This window comes from Saimiri boliviensis, chromosome 7 (assembly GCF_048565385.1).
Source record: "Saimiri boliviensis isolate mSaiBol1 chromosome 7, mSaiBol1.pri, whole genome shotgun sequence".
NCBI classification, from domain to species: domain Eukaryota; kingdom Metazoa; phylum Chordata; class Mammalia; order Primates; family Cebidae; genus Saimiri; species Saimiri boliviensis.
Window position 1 is genome coordinate 84,605,905 of NC_133455.1, and position 16,933 is coordinate 84,622,837.

The following is a 16,933-nucleotide window of genomic DNA, read 5'->3' on the forward strand; positions in this document are numbered from 1 at the left end:
TTCTGGAGACTGCTCTCCCCACCTCCCCTCCCAGCAGGGGTGTGTGTGTGTGTGTGTGTGTGTGTGTGTGTGTGTGTGTGCATGGTTTTGCATGTGTGTTTTTTTGTTTTTGTTTTTGAGACAGGGTCTCCATCTCTCACCCAGCCTGGAGTGCAGTGGTGCTATCTCAGCAAACTGCAACCTCTGCCTCCCAGGCTCAAGCAATCATCCCACCTCAACCTCCCAAGTAGCTGGGACTACAGACACAGGCCACCAGACCCAGCTAATTTTGTAGTTTCTGTGGAGACAGGGTTTTGCTACTTTGCCCAGGCTGGTCTTGAACTCCTGAGGTCAAGCGATCTGCTCACCTGCTTAGCCTCCCAAAGTGCTGGGTTTACAAGTGTGAGCCAGCCCCAATATTTTTTAAATGTTAAGCACAGTGCTTATTTTCTCTTTTTCTATTCTGATAATAAAAAAGTTCTACTTTAGCAATAGCCCATTTTTGTATATCGTTTTCATATCAATAGATTTGAAAATAGTTTTAATGTATGTATAGTTTGGATATTTGCCCCCAGCTAAATCTCATGTTGAAATTTAATTTCCAATGCTGGAGGTGAGGCCTGGCAGCAGGAGTTTGGAAATGGGAATGGATCCCTCATGAACAGCTTGGGCCATCCCACTGGTGATAAGTCAGTTCTCACTTTACATTCACATGAGATCTGGTCATTTAAAAGTGTGTGGCACCTCCTCACTCCACTCTTTCTCACTTTCACCTGCTTTCGACATGTGATGTGACTGTTCCCCCTTCATCTTCCACCATGATTGTAAGCTTGATGAGGCCTCCCTTAGAAGCTGAGCAGATGCCAGCACCATGCTTCCTGTAAAGCCCACAGAACCGTGAGCCAATTAAATCTCATTTCTTTATAAACTACCCAGGCCCAAGTATTTCTTTATAGTAATGCAAAAATGGCTTAATACAATACATTTTAAGTTTCCTTTTGACTCAGTTTTTATTTAGAAGAATATCCATTTGCTTCATAATATTTGGTTCTTTTTTTCACCCTCAGGTTGATAATTTTGTTTTTTTATGATTTGTCATGTGTAGTGTTTTTGTCATTTATTATTTTTTGTGATCAACTCAAGAAATAATTAACATTAAAAGACTCAACTTGTATTTATCTAAATACATAACTTTTGTATTCCCTTTATAGTTAATTAGGACATTTTATATTATTTAGGTTTTTCACCGCTCTGCGTCGTTCTTTCTTCTCCTCCACTTTTTCATTTTTTCCACCTGAAGTCTGTGTTTGGGCACCCCTTTACATATTTGTTTCAGACATATGGTTTTGGGTCAAGAAGGTGTACCTCAGTTTGGCAATTGCTGTTTCTAAGCACTGACTCAGAGGCGTATAAGTGGGTAGACACTCCTACGGTTTTTTGCAAAATGTATCATCCTTGTCACAAATAAGTATATTAAAAATCCCTTGGACTGATCTCTAAATAGCCCCATTTAGTAAATTTCAGTAGCAATATTACTGTGAACCATTTGGATAAGATTTCCACTCAATTTTCTAATGTATAATACTGGATTCTAGACCATATGGTTTTAATATGTTGACAAAAAAAGAATCATGTCTAACCAAAGTTCAAACAGATCAAATCCAATGTTTCCTCATTGTCACTAATGGTCTAACACTGTCATAAAAGTCGATTAATTAGTACGGTAGGCTTTATTCTTTTAAAGCCATCAGGATTTTGCCTCGCAGTACTTTAAACTCTTTTGAATGGTTATTACTGGATTTCTTGATAGTCTGTCATCTAGTGATTACTGGTGCATTCTAGTTTATCTTGCCAGTTTATAATTCATAGGGCTACACATACACACACACACATACACACACATATATATATATATACATATATATATATATAAAACTAATATTTCATTTAACTCTTTAGTAATCATCAGAGTCTTCACAACTAGAAATTCTCCAAATTCATAACAGCCAATCTCCCTGTATCTGCAATGGTTTTAGGTGACTTGTAGACATTATCTCTGAGCCGCCAGTCACTATATCACTCCTCATTCCTTGCTAGTGCTCTCTTTCCAGGTCATGTTACTTATAGCAGCTTTAAAATATACAATGGGAACAAAAGGAGAGTAACATGAGCACACTTAGTAGATAACAAAGGATCAGAGAAAGTAGGTCCTTGATATTCTCTTTACTTTTTCCCCCAGCATATTCCTCTCTAGCCTCTGATAAACCTACTGCAGAGAAAGAAGAGAAAAGCATCATTGGGTTAGGCAGATCCCAAAGTTTTACCTTAGTTCAAGATTTTGAAGTTCTGGATTCGGAACTAACTACGGCTTAAACATTGAAACAATTTCTCTGTTTTAAATTAAGAATGTCTTTTCCTCCTTCTACTGCCTAATAATAAGAACATAACTCATGCAATAATAGCTATTATGTACCATTTTATTTAAGCAAGATAAGTATTTAATAATATGGGCTCTAAACATATTTGAACCCTTACTAGCACCGGACATTATTTCAAAGACTTGATAATTATCCATTTAAATCTTCTCTGTATCTCTGTTATCACTGTTTTGCGACAGTTTTGCAGTGGTAACAACAGAGATGAGGAAACTGAGATGAAAAGAAAGGAAATAAACTGCTCAAATTCAACAGCAGGACTGTCTGATTACAAAGCTCACATCCTTTTAATCCCCTTCACTACATCTCTAAAGAGTAAGAAAGTCTTAAAAAAATTGCATCCTTTGGAGCAAAGTCACATAGAATCTGAAGCTAGAGAAAATGGTTCTTGTGTGTCTTTCATATATTGCAGTCACACAAGTAGCAGGCATTAGCCTTTTGTAGTTTGTGGCTACACATAATTGCTCTGAAATTCTTTCTTCAAAGAACCAAATAGGTATAAAGATATTCAAAGAAACTTTCTTCATAAGAACCAGAGAGGTATAAAGATATTAAAAGTTTACTTTAGGAATTGGTGTTAAAGTGATTACATGCATTTGGGGGAAAGCTGGAAATGGCAGTAAAACAATAGAGACTGTTAATTCAATTCAGCATAGAGTCTGAAAACAATTTTTAAACCATAATGCAGAACATATTTAGTCTGTCACCTATTTTATCATTCAACAATTAATTATTAAGTGCCTACTAAATGCCAATCATCACCTAAGTCCTGGGGGAAAATGGATTAAGAAACCTCCAATAGTTAAGCAAGCTAAGTATCTGCTTTTTTCATCTTTGGAGTAATATATTTGCCACTGAGATACCTTTATATTTGTTATATACATACATATTTAGAATATTATATACACCTACATATGAACATATTTATATATTATGTACATACATAATATAAAATACATATGTGCATTATATGTGTATAATATATAAATATGTCTAAATGTATATTTAGAATATGTTTGTATTTATATATGCAAATATATATGCATATATTTGGTATTTATATAATTATGATGAAGTATCAGCACTTGTGAATTTTTTTATTACTATCACTTAAATAACATTGATTACTAAATCAACTTTACCAAAATCTGTGAAAAGTGATCATTATCATTATTATTTTTAAAATGAGTCTCGCTCTGTCACACAGGCTGGCACAATGCTGGCTCACTGCACCCTCAATCTCCTGGGTTCAAGCAATCCTCCCAGCTCAGCCTTCCATGTAGTTAGAAATCTAGGTTTGTGCTATGGCCACATTCAGTTAATTTATTTATTTTTTGTAGAGATGGGGTCTTACTATGTTGCCCAGGCTGATCTCAAACTCTATAATTTATAACGTTTGGTTCTAGAAATACAAAAAAAAAAAAAAAAGACAAGATAGAATAAGGACCAAGAAGCGGGTTGCATAGAGTTAAATATTAAGTGTTATAACTGAGCAGACAAATAAGTAGCAAGCCTTTCTTAGACGATTAATGTGGTTGCTGCAGCTGTTTTATAGACAACCAGATTCCTTAGTTTATTTTAGTTGAAAAGTGCAGAATAGGCACAGCCTCATTTCAACATGGCATTTCTGAAAATCTAAGCTCATAGTGGCCTTCTTTTTCCCTTGTTTTCATGGGAGATGGGGTAGAGCATGCTTTTCCTTGACGTCTGGTATCGCAGATGTTTTTAATTCCTGAATATTCAGTTTACTCTACAAGGACATGAATTAACTGATTTTCTATGAGGTGTACAAGAATGATTTCATTTTAAACATGTTTGTAATTTGGTGGATGATCTAGCTGTCAGACATGCCTACATAATCTTGTTTCACAGAATACTTTTTTCTACAAATCCTTTATGTTGTTACCCTGGTAACTAAATCTAATCCCATTGTAATTAAAACATTTATGACCATATCAGAGGCATGTGAAACAGAACCAATCCATCTTGAATAGGAGCTGGGTAAAACGAGGCTGAAACCTGCTGGGCTGCATTCCCAGATGGTTAAGGCATTCTAAGTCACAGGATAAAACAGGAGGTCGGCACAAAATACAGGTCATATAGACCTTGCTGATAAAACAATTTGCAGTAAAGGATCTGGCCTAAACTCCCCCAAACCAAAATGGCAACGAGAATGATGTCTGGTTGTCCTTACTGCCACCCTCCCATCAGCACCATGGCAGTTTTCAAATGCCATGGCAACATCAGGAAGTTACCCTATACGGTCTAAAAAGGGGAGGCATGAATAATCTACCCTTTGTTTAGCATATCATCAAAACATAACCATAAAAATGGGCAAACAACAGCCTTCGGGGATGCTCTATGAAGTAGCTGTTCTTCAATTTCTTTATTTAATAAACTTGCTTTCACTTTACACTGCAGACTTGCCCTGAGCCCTGAATTCTTTCTTGCACAAGACCCAAGAACTCTCTTTGGGGTCTGGATTCAGACCCCTGTCCTGTAACATATTCATGGTGGTTGCTGCAGAAGGGACTATAGTGCAGAAACCCTGACCCAAAAGCTACTTTTGGGTAAGTGTTGGGGTCCTGTAACATCTTTCTGGCAAAATCTTGAAGGGACAATACTTAAGAACTCTCCCCCACCAACCAACCCAAAGGAAATAGACTGCAGCAGTGGTTGGATGACTTTGGGTAAGTGGTGGAGTACTTGTATAAAGAATGGGATTGGGTTAGAGGCCTAACTTAGGGGAGTTGGAGTCTCTTCTAAGACAGAGCGAGTTAGAGGCCCCTCTTAATGAAAGTCGAGGATGCTTGAGTGACCTTGGGTTGGAGGCCTGATTTAGGAGGGTTAGAGTCCTTTTTAAGATTTAGGGGATTAGAGGCCCCTCTCAATAAAATCTCTCTTGGCTAAGAACAGGTTTGGCACTGTGGGATGTTAACTGCTATTCTCTCTGGATTAATGTACGTTGCACTCTTTGCTAACGGCTGTGGGTAATAGGATTAGGCATGTACAGGTTTGTGTGACATGGGAGCATTTTCCTCCCTAAAAGGAGAAACTTGAGAGCTGTTAGGACTGCTGGAAAAGATCCTTGCTCAACTGACAGCAGCCACCTGAACTTTTCAATATTGCTGCCATGGGTGGGTCTTTCTCTGGCCTCCTTGATCATTGTACCTTTCCCACCCTGCCACAGGCAATGCTTTTCTTTCTCTCCTTTCTCTTTCTTATCTTTTCTATTATTCAGGGTGACCATCTTGCCTGGAGACCACATGTTGAAACTTCTGGTCAGAGGTTGTATTAACCATGAGGGGGCCTAACTAAGGGCAAGTTTAAGCCTTTCAAGTTTAATAGTGGGTGCTAAGAAGAGTGGCTAATGTCTATGTTTTGTTACGTGTATTTTGCTCTGGCCAGAACAGAAAAAGATAATTTTCTTTTGTGTAATGGCTTGGCCCCTAGGGCTGTGTGCAGCCAGCTGGCACACTAGGGCTGCTCAGGAAAAGGGAACTCAGAGGCCTGGTATGCAGGCAAAAGGAAAGACCTTCTTGCCATTCAGATTTCTGGCTTCTCTCTCTATCTCTCTCTCTCTCTGTAACCATGTGACCATGCTTTCTCTTTTCAAAATGGCAGCCTGGGTTCAGGGTTCAATTTCTGGCCTGGGGTATGATCCTTTATCTTCTGTCTATGTATTTATATGCATTATGTATGTGATGCTTTCATATGAAAGAGCTTTAATTAGTTTAAAAATAATAAGAACTTAAATCAAATATTTTATCAGAAAATTTAAAAGTATAATGCCTTTTAGTTCATGTGACTTAAGTAATCTTTGGAAACTAAAGATAGTTTAAAATAAAGACATTGGTCTAAATTACACAGGTCAGATATTAAGTTTACTAAATGCTTTAAGGTTATAAACTGCTTCTTAGGCTTTGAAAATTGTTCAATTTACCTACCTTAAAGCCATTAGATTCTAGATAAGGCCTGGGGACATGTGTAATTTGCCATGCACCCTAGCTATACAAATAAGATGATAAAGAAAGAGATTTTATATCAGAAAGGATCTTGTATGGTAAATTATTGTCTTAAAGTAAAATGACTGGTTGTTTAAAAGGAAGGAGTTTAGGGCAAGTCAGAAAGTCCAAGAATATCTCTCATGGCCTGTGTATCTCATGAAAGGATTTGTGAAAGGGAATTTATACAAGAAATGTACAATTCAAAGGTTGTTAGGTCTCCTAAATGCTTCATACAATGCCCCTATGACACTTACTGTACAATTTGCCTGCTTAAGTAAGGTAAGGCCTGGGGACATGTAGTGTTAGCCATACCCCCTAGCTGTGCTGGAGAGTCAGCTCTTATATGCACCTCTGCCTGGTGTGTCTTAGGCCAGGCTCCACACCTAGTACATAATTAAAATATCAGATTTACCAAGGTTTTCATCAAAAATAGAAGTTGCTAAAAGTTAACATTATAACACGTAATTAAAACTACAAAGAAACAATTTTACATGCATGGTATCTAAAGAAAGTAAAATATGTTTTTGGTGAAAGATTGTAAGAAGTCATGGGAAGGTGAATTTTTTTCTGCCTAGATTAAAGTGTTAAAGCATTGTTTTAAGAAAGAAAAAAATCTAATGGTTCATGAAAAATTAATCCTGTAAAAAAAAACTCTTGTGTGGACATTGGCTAAAGTTAAGTGTTTCTGCAAATTAAACATTGGAATAAAAGCACAACAGGTTTTTCTTTTTTTTTTTTTGGCAGAGTCTCACTCTGTTGCCCAGGCCAGAGTGCAGTGGTGTGATCTTGGCTCAATGCAACCTCAGCTTCCTGGGTTCAAATGATTCTCCTGTCTCAGCCTCCTAAGAGGCACACACCACCATACCTGGCTAGCTATGTTGGTCAGGCTGGTCTCAAACTCTTGACCTCAGGCCATCCACCCACTTCAGCCTCCCAAAGTGTTGGGATTATAGGCATGAGCCACCACACTTGGCCCAACAGGTTTTTCTTAAAGGAAGAAGCTGCTTATGATCTCCTCTTTACAAAAAATTATAAAGTGTTATAAAAGGTTTATGAAAATCTTACCTATGGGTAAACTGATTAAAATTAAATACATTTATTGATAAGGTTTTATTAAGAATTGGGTTTGGTTTGACATCAATAATGCACTAATGTAACAGTGATATTTAGCTTATTTGGTATAAAAGTTACATAGGAAGCATTATCAAATATGAAATGCTGTTTGGTTGTCTTTGGGCTGTATTTGTATAAATGTGTTATTAGGATATGTTCCAAAATTATGGGAAACTTCTACAATTCTAATATGGCTTAGAGTATGTTATTAGTAGCTATAATTGTTACATAAAATCATTATGTGCCACAGAAGTAAACAGAATTTCATGTTTTTGACTGTGGCTGTCCTAAGATATTTTGTCATCCAGAGACAATTTTTGTCTCATTTTAGCCCTCTTTAAAAGGTGGCTTATAATCCAGTACAAAAGTCTAACAGGTATTCTTAAATGCAGGTTTCTGATAACTTTGGAAACTGCGACATTAAAATAGAGGAAACAACTTTCAGAACTCTCATAGAGAGCTAAAATGTTCATGGATATCAAGCAAAACAGGAGTTAACAAAACCAATAACAAACAGAAGTAATCTTTTTGACTTTTTGCTTAAAACATTGCTTATCCTTTGTTTTGTATTCCAGAGTCAAGAAAACTTTTGAGCTATTTACAGTTTGTAGCAAGTGAGTAAACTGTACTGCTTTGAGTAACATTTGGAGCATATTTGCTTCTCTCTACCTAATTTATCCAGAATTTGGAGACTATTTGTGAGTATTCTTAACTGATGGCAATGTGATTATTTTCATAAGTGCAATAAGATTCAGTTTTCTTTTACAACAGAACATAATTGGAGAAATCGGTTATACTTCACTTGTAAAGCTAATAAAAGTCCTTTGGGGAACTGGCCTCATACCTTGCCTACACAGTCCCTTGTACAGGGTTTCTGATATATGGTAAGTAAAAAATGTCACTTTCTCTCAGGTTCAGGAGTCCCTAGTTATACTGGGACCCCAAAAGGAAAGAAATTTAATCAACTCAGATATTTAAGGGTACAAACCCATGGCAGGACTTGGCTCTAAAAATGTCTTATCTGATATTCCTTGTGGAACAAAGTTCCATCAGAGCCAGTTAAAAAGCCTATATGGCAAATAAGTATTCTTGCTTCACTTTATGCAAATAACCAGGCCAATCATAATAAAGCAAATTGGCCTTACCATAATTTGTCTTTAGTAAAAATGGGAAACTGGAGAAAGAAAATGTGTTTCAAAAACTATGGTACACTTGTTATTAAATTCTAGTTTCATCAGTTGTTTTTGTTTCTGCAATTTAGACTAACTCTGGTTATTCCTGTAAACCAACCAGTGATCTCTGACTGCTGCTCAGAAGAAACATGAGGAATGGCTGATAAAACAGTTGCAGTAAAGGAGCATGCCTAAACCAACCAAAACCAAAATGACGATGAGAGTGATCTCTGGTCATCCTCACTACTACACTCCCACCAGTACCAGGACAGTTTACAAATGTGATGACAATGTCAGGAAGTTATCCTATATGGTCTAAAAAGAGGAGGCATGAATAATCCACACCTTGTTTAGCATATCATCAAGAAATAACCATAACAGTAGGCAACCAGCAGCCCCTGGAGCTGCTCTGTCTATGGAATAGCCATTCTTTTATTCCTTTACTTTATTAATAAACTTGCTTCCACTTCGCACAGCAGAGTCATCCTGAATTATTTCTTGCATGAGATCCAGGAACCCTCTCTTGGAGTCTGAATCTGGACCCTTGTCATGTAACACAGAGCACCCCTGGGGTTATATTCAGTGATCCTTTCATTCCCTCATATAAATGCTCATTATGTAACAAGTTAGAAACAGCTTTTCTAGTCTTTTATATGTGGCATAATCATTATGACTTAAACTCACAATGTGGGTGTCATGAGGCAGAATTTTGTAGGTGTTTTAACAGATATATAAAAGGGAGAAGTAAATTTGGACTAGGAAAATCCAGATAAGTTCCATGAAGAAGACTGCTGGAGAGTTAAACTTTGGAGGATGAGTGAGAGTTTAAGAAGCAGACATAGGAGGCAGGACATTCCAGGTATTGGAGAGTCCCAATGTCATGTGAACTATGGGACAGGGACTATTAAATGTGTTGGATACTTCAAAATAATATTGTATCTTCATAGCTATGTTATATTCTCTCGACATATGTTGCAAGATGGTGGACTATTTTACTGACCCACTGTAGCTAAGTTTTTTTTTCATACTCAAAGGTTAATGGGCTGGCCAGTGGCCTAGAAAATGGTCATGCAAGTGATTTCAGCACAGTGAGTTATGGTGATCAGTGGATACAGCCCCTGGCTGAGGGCTATTCTTATGTGAGACTGTTATAGTTTCAGGACTAATTAGGTGAGCTTAAGCATTTATTATCTTTTACATTCTAGGCACTATTGGAGGCAGTGGAAATGTGGCAATATAAAAGCTGTGGCTCTGCTTTCCTGGCACTAACATTCTAATATATAAGAGGGACACTAATAAGGTAAATAAAAAAATACATTGATTTCGGCTGATTTCATTTCACATAGGTCAGCATGTTCTCCCCTCTTTGGGAGTGTTACTGTGCTTAATAAAAACTTCTGCTTTTTGCTGAAAAAAGGGTGAATACATTGATTTCAAGGTAACTCACATTGTTTCATGATATATTAAAAATAAAAACAGGTTATTTTGATAAGGGAAATGGTGGATGGAAAGGTCTCCCCTAGGGAACAACTTTTGGGTAAGATCTAAATCATAGGAAAACACATGAAAAGAAGCCAGTAGGCAGAAATCATGAGGAAGCAAAAACATATAATTAGAAACAGAAGAGAGGTAAAAACAGGTGGAGAGAAGAGACAGAGAACTCAACTAACCAGAAGGGCTGTTGGGTTTCCTGAATAAGTGCTTCATTTTTGACTTCTAGGGTCCCTGTTGCCTCCTGAATATGTGCATAAGTAGATGCATATGTTCAATTTGCCAACTATATTTTGCTATAATTAATTCCTATTTGTCTATCTAACATCTAATGATCTATTGATTTAACTATCCATCCGTCTAATCATTTTCATATTGCGAGACAGTTAGATTGTTTCCAGTTTTTAGCAAAACGAGGAGCAAGCCAGCAGTGAACATTCTTGTACACACTTTATCATGTACATGGTATGGGATTTTTGCATGTACCTGGAATTGAAACTGGTGGGCAGTAAAGGATGTCTACCTTTAACTTTATAAAAATCTTCAAAATTGTTTTCCAAAATTTTTACAAATAAATTTAGTTCCCCACAAGTAACATACAGTCGACATTATCAGACTTCAAATTTTTTCCCAATCTAATGGGTGTGAAATTTATCTCCTTATTATTTTAATTTACATTATCTTGATTAGTAGACATTACAAATGGGGAGGTATGGTTTCAAAACCTTATAGGCTATTTGGGGTTCCTTTTCTTCAAACTGCTATTTTTGCCAGTTATTCTACTGGGTGGTTTAACTTATTTATTAGTCGTGTCCTGAATATAAATACGTTTTTGATCATACACATTGCAAATATCTTTTTTTTTTTTTTGAGATGGAGTTTCGCTCTTGTTACCCAGCCTGGAGTGCAATGGCGCGATCTCGGCTCACCGCAACCTCCGCCTCCTGGGTTCAGGCAATTCTCCTGCCTCAGCCTCCTGAGTAGCTGGGATTACAGGCACGCACCACCGTGCCCAGCTATTTTTTTTGTATTTTTAGTAGAGACGGGGTTTCACCATGTTGACCAGGATGGTCTCGATCTCTTGACCTCGTGATCCACCTGCCTCGGCCTCCCAAAGTGCTGGGATTACAGGCTTGAGCCACCGCGCCTGGCCCATTGCAAATATCTTTCTATGGATTGTCATTTATCTTCATGGTATTTTTGGTCATGAGGTTTCAAATTTTAATGTTTTCAAATTTATCAATCCTTTTCCCTCATACTATGTGCTTTATGAGTCTGTTTAGGAAATCTTTTTTAACGTACAATCATAGAGATCTGATCCTATATTTTCTGATTTTTTTTCATTCATTTACATTTAGTAACCACTACAACAAGGCAGTATGTTGATTGCCAAAAATACAAATATGAACTAAAGTCCATAGTTTATATTAAGGTTCACTCTGTATTGTATAGTTCCATGGGTTTTGATCAATTTATAATGTCATGTATCCACCATTATAATATGATACAGCATAGTTTCATTGCCTTAAAAATCTCCTGTGCTCCATTCTTCCCTCCCTCTCCCAGAAAACCTGGTAACTACAGATCTGTTTTACTGTGTTTCTAGTTTTGCTTTTTCTAGAATGTCACATACTCCCAACATGGCTTCTTGTGACTTGGTCCTTCATTTCTGTTTATCACTCAAAGTTCCATTTTATGGATGTAGCACAGTTTTTATTGTACATTCAAATATTAGCTTGGTTGCTTCCAATTTTTGAGTTATGAATAAAGGTGCTAGAAACATTAGTGTGCAAATTTCTGTGTGGATATAAGTCTTCAAGTCATCTGGGTAGATACCAAGGAACATGATTGCTAGATTGCTAGATTATATGTTAAGACTCTGTAAGAATCTGCCAGACTGTCTTCCAAAATGGCTGTACCATTTTGCATCCTACCAGTGATGATAGTTCCTCTTGACATCTTCATAGCATTTGGTTGGCGGTGTTTTTGATTTTAGCAATTCCAATAGCTATGTAATAGTGTCTCATTGTTTAGATGTTGAATATGTTTTCACACGCTTTTGTGCCATCTGTGTATCTTCTTCGTGAGATGTCTCTTCTGATCCTTTGCCCACTTTAAAATTGGGGTATACTATTGATAAGTTTAAAGAGTTCTTTGTACAGGTCGAATAGAAGTCTTCTATTGAATATGTTTTGCAAATATTTTTTCCATTCTGTGGTTTGTCTTTTCATTCTCTTAACTATCTTTTGCAGAGCAAAAGTTTGAAATTTTAGTGAAGTGTAATTTATCAGTTTTTTTTTTTTTCCATGGGTTGTGCTTTTGGTGCTACATCTAAAAAGTAACTGCCAAACCCAAAGTCACCTAGGTACCTGTTCTGTTATGTTACTTTCTAAGAATTGTATAGTTTTGTGTTATGTCTATGATCCATTTTAAATTACTTTTTGTGAAAGGTGTAATATCTGTGTCTGGATTTTTTTTTTTGGTAAGTGTATATCCAGTTGTTACAGCACCATTACTCAAAATTTGAATTGCCTTTTTCCTTTGTCAAATATTAGTTGACTGTATTTATGTGGATCTATTTCTGTACTCTGTTACATAGATCTATTTATTTACTCATCTGAGAATACTACACTGCTTTTTTTTTTTTTTTTTTTTTTTGAGACAGTCTCCCTCTGTGGCCCAGGCTGAAGTGCAGTGGTGCAATCTTGGGTCATTGCAACCTCTGCCCCCTGGGTTCAAGTGATTCTCCTGCCTCAGCCTCCTGAATAGCTGAGATTACAGGTGCCTGCCACCATGTCCTGCTAATTTTTGTATTTTTAGTAGAGACAGGGTTTTACTATGTTTGTTAGGCTGGTCTTAAATTACTGACCCCAAGTGATCTACCCTCCTTAGCCTCAATACTACACTCTCTTAATTACTGCAGCTTATACATTTTTTTTTTCCTTTTTCTTTTTTGGCAAAGTCTCATTCTGTTGCCCACACTTGAGTGCAGTGACTTGATCATGGCTCACTGCAGCCTCAATCTCTTGGGCTCAGGCAATCCTCCTGTCTCAGACACCTGAATAGCTGTGACTACAGGTATCCACCACCACACCTGGCTAATTAATTTTTTTTTTTTTTTTTTTTTTTTTTTTAAGACATGAAGTCTCACTGCATTGCCCAGGCTGGTCCTGAACTCCTAGGTTCAAGCAAACCTCCCACCTCAGCTTCCCAAAATGCTGGGATTACCGGCATGAGCCACTGTACTCAGCTATACTGTCTTCAAGTCTGTCTGTCTGTTTTATGACTTTATTTTTCTTTAATATTGTGTTGGCTATTCTGGCTCTTGTGGCTTTGCAGATAAACATTGGAATTGGTTTGCTTACAATCTACAACATAACTAACCTAGGGTAATTAGAATTGAATCTGTAGATCAGGTTGATAAAAATTGATATTTCTTGCACATGTTTAAAGTTTCATTTTTAATATTGAGGTTTTTAATCTTCCCCAAATTAATTTTTATACATAATAAGAGGGAAGGATCAAATTTTTTTCTCATACAAAAAGCAATTGTACCACTACTGTTCATTGCTCAGTCTGGACTTTCTCACTAATTTTTAATGCTAATTTTGTTATATGCAAAGTTCTCATATGTGTGTAAGTTTTGTTCCAGGTCTTTTTTATGTTCTAGCGGTTTATTTGTCCATACCTAAACCGATATATAATAAATCCTGGTGGGAAGGGTCCTCCCAATTTATCCCCTATTCCTATGTCTCCCCATCTCTCTCTCCCCAATTACAGCGGTTTTCTTGGACCTTAAGTTTTGATATGAATTTCAATGTCACTTTAACAAGTTCAGTAAAAAAACTCTTTTTAGATTTAAACTGGAATTGCGTTATATATAATGATAGTTCAGGGAGAACTGAGGCCTTTCTATTAATCTTTTCTCATTTATGAATATGGTTTATTTCTCCATTAATTTTATCCATGGATCTTGTACATTTTTTCTTACTTTTGTTCTCAGGTACCTAATAGTTGTTTTTTTTTCTTCTATTTGTTAATGTATTCTTATTTACCATTACAAACTAATGCAGTTTCCAACATCATTTTCAATTAAATTATTTTACAGTTACAAAATATAGCTTTAAAATTCTTAAAATGTCAACTGCTTAATAAAAAATACAATTTATACAAAAATGCAAGAGATACTATCTGAAATGTGGAAGTATTAGTATAGTGATTTCTCCCCAAAGTGGAAGGAACACACAATCTAATGTTTCTAGTAGAAAATTATGGCCTAAATCTGGCCTGGCGCAATGGTTCACACCTGTAATTCCAGCACTTTGGGAGGCCAAGGTGGGTGGATCACCTGAGGTCAGGAGTTCGAGACCAGCCTGGCCAACATGGTGAAACCCCCTTTCTACTAAAAATACAAAAATTTTCTGGGCGTGGTGGCATGCTTCTGTAATCCCATTACTAGGGACGTTGAGGCAGGAGAATCGTGGAGGTTGCAGTCAGCGGAGACTGCACCATTGCACTGCAGCCTGAGCGACAGAGCGAGGCTCCGTCTCAAAAAGAAAGGGAAGGAAGGGAGGGAAGGGAGGAAGAAAGGGAGGGAGGGAGGGAAGGAAGGAAGGAAGGAAGGAAGGAAGGAAGGAAGGAAGGAAGGAAGGAAGGAAGGAAACCTAAACTTGAAAAATGTTATTTGCTGTATTGTAAAGCTCCATTTCCACCCGTTTTTAGTTTAGGAAGTTTACTGTTATCCGTGAAGTAATTATTTTGTGAATTACAAAGGTAAGTAAGTTCTTTCTGAACAATCAGAATGTAAACTTAATGCTAGTGAAGCAATTAAACATTCTGAATGTTAATTAAACTCAGTGCAGTTAAGGATTTTATTTACTACTAACATACGTATTTACCATGTACTAAGTGCTGTAGGGACTCCCAGCCCATTTTCCTCCATGAAAAAGGAAAACTAGGAGGCCCCAATACTTACTTAATGATTATCTAGTTTCTACCATTCCCTGTAAGGCACTGAGACGCAAGGTTTCGAGGCCCTCTTGGGGTACCTTGGCACCGACATCGAGTAGTTCTAGTGCTAAGCCTCAAAACTATTCCTTTTCTTCCCTTTCTTCTTTATACCAGACTTTAACCTGTTCTTCCCGGCTTCGCATAAGTCTCTGTCTGGTCGAACATCTTACTCCGCAAATAACTTCTCAAGGCAGTTGTCTTACCCAAATACCTGAGCTCAGCTAGTCCCGAGTACTGTGATCCCGTATGCTACTACTGGGAATATAGTTAACTCAACTAGTTTGCGGTCCCCAGTACACAGCAGCTCCAAGATCGAGGCAACCGAGTAACACTGCTTGCCTAGACTCAGGCCAAGTTCGGAGAGTGATCCTGAGATTCTTTCTGAACGTGTCCCTTGCTTCCCAGAAAAATTCGGTCGTAACTTGAGCCCAGAGGCCCACGACCATTCGGATCGGGGTAAGCTAAAGCTTCAGTGCCTCGCGGGGCTTGGCTGGGCTCAAGCTCATTCCTGAGAAGCAGCCCCGCTTTCCAGACCAGCAGTGCGCAGGGATGGGTGTGTGCTAACCGCAGGCCGCCAAGCCCAGCGCCGAGCAGTTGTCCCATTGTGAGCGGGGGCGAGAAAGCCCGCCTCGGCCCCCTGACGCAGCGCAGGCCCCGCCCCGCGCGTGACGCCGACGTCAGGCCAGCCCCGGCATGCTCCGCGGCCGCCCGCGGTCCAGCGCCGACAACAGGAATTTTCCCCGAGAGTGGCCCCGGCTCAGTTCAGCTGCTGTCCAGACCCGGATCGGCGACAGTGCCGCTTCCAGACGTTCTCCTGCCGCTCGCCCGCCCGTCCGAGCGCCCCCAGCCCTCCTGCGAGGGCGCCCCGGGACGGAAGGATCCACCAGTCTGTCGGCGCCCGCCGTTCTCGTGGTCGCCGTCGCCGTCGTCGTGGTGGTAGTCTCCGCCGTCGCCTGGGCCATGGCCAATTACATCCACGTCCCTCCCGGCTCCCCGGAGGTGCCCAAGCTGAACGTCACTGTTCAGGATCAGGAGGAGCAGCGCTGCCGGGAGGGGGCCCTGAGCCTCCTGCAACACCTGCGGCCTCACTGGGACCCCCAGGAGGTGACCCTGCAGGTAACGCCCACACCTCAGCTCTGCGTCCGTTCTGTCCCTCACGCGGCTCTGGGGGTCCTCACCACTATCGTCTCTGCTCCCCGCTGACCGAGGAGGACCTAGGGCAACGGCTCCTCCCTAAGTCCATTGGGAAGTGACCCCATATTTCCTCTCACATTTAGGAAGGTCACTCCCCCTTCCTGTCACAGTTGCTGATTGAGATTGACCAGAGGGCACATTTTCTCTTTCTCGAAGCGGCTGCGTAAGTGACGCACCCATCCACAGGGGGGAGATTCCTGTTGATAGTTGCCCCTCCTCCCACTCTCCAGTCCACGTTCACTGCAAAATTAATCTTTCCATTCCCCTTGCACGGGTTGTCGCTAGCTGGCCCAAGTAACCTCCTCCCCTCCCACCAGTAATGCAGTCATTAATCCTCTCTGATCTTTTCCTTCCTCTCCCCTCCCCCGGCGATGTGCTTTCACTGATGCCTCACACTGCGTTTTGTCTTCCCAAACCCTCGGACTGGCGAGAGTACTCTATTCCCAAAGTAATGACCACGACCATGCACCGCTAGCTCGGTTCTTAGGTACCACCATCCACATTGTTTTGCTTGAATCGATATTTCTGAATT

The 16,933-nt window shown here is 39.1% G+C and overlaps 1 protein-coding gene and 1 long non-coding RNA gene across 3 annotated transcripts in view; one reads left to right on the top strand and one right to left on the bottom strand.

Annotated features, from left to right (window-relative positions):
• Window positions 1-1,918: 1,918 nt before the first annotated feature.
• Window positions 1,919-15,828, bottom strand: LOC120364966 (uncharacterized). The gene is made up of 2 exons (XR_005580043.2): window positions 15,419-15,828; window positions 1,919-2,109 (listed from the first exon to the last, which is right to left on the bottom strand). It is a non-coding gene; the product is annotated as an uncharacterized LOC120364966 (long non-coding RNA).
• A 63-nt stretch (window positions 15,829-15,891) lies between these two features.
• Window positions 15,892-16,933, top strand: part of ETNK1 (ethanolamine kinase 1) — a 58,017-nt gene continuing 56,975 nt past the window's right edge. For both annotated transcript variants that reach the window (XM_039472011.2, XM_074402905.1), the window contains exon 1: window positions 15,892-16,323. In XM_039472011.2, the coding sequence (XP_039327945.1) occupies window positions 15,901-16,323 (423 nt within the window). In that variant the 5' untranslated portion in view covers window positions 15,892-15,900. The remainder of the gene's footprint in view (window positions 16,324-16,933) is intronic.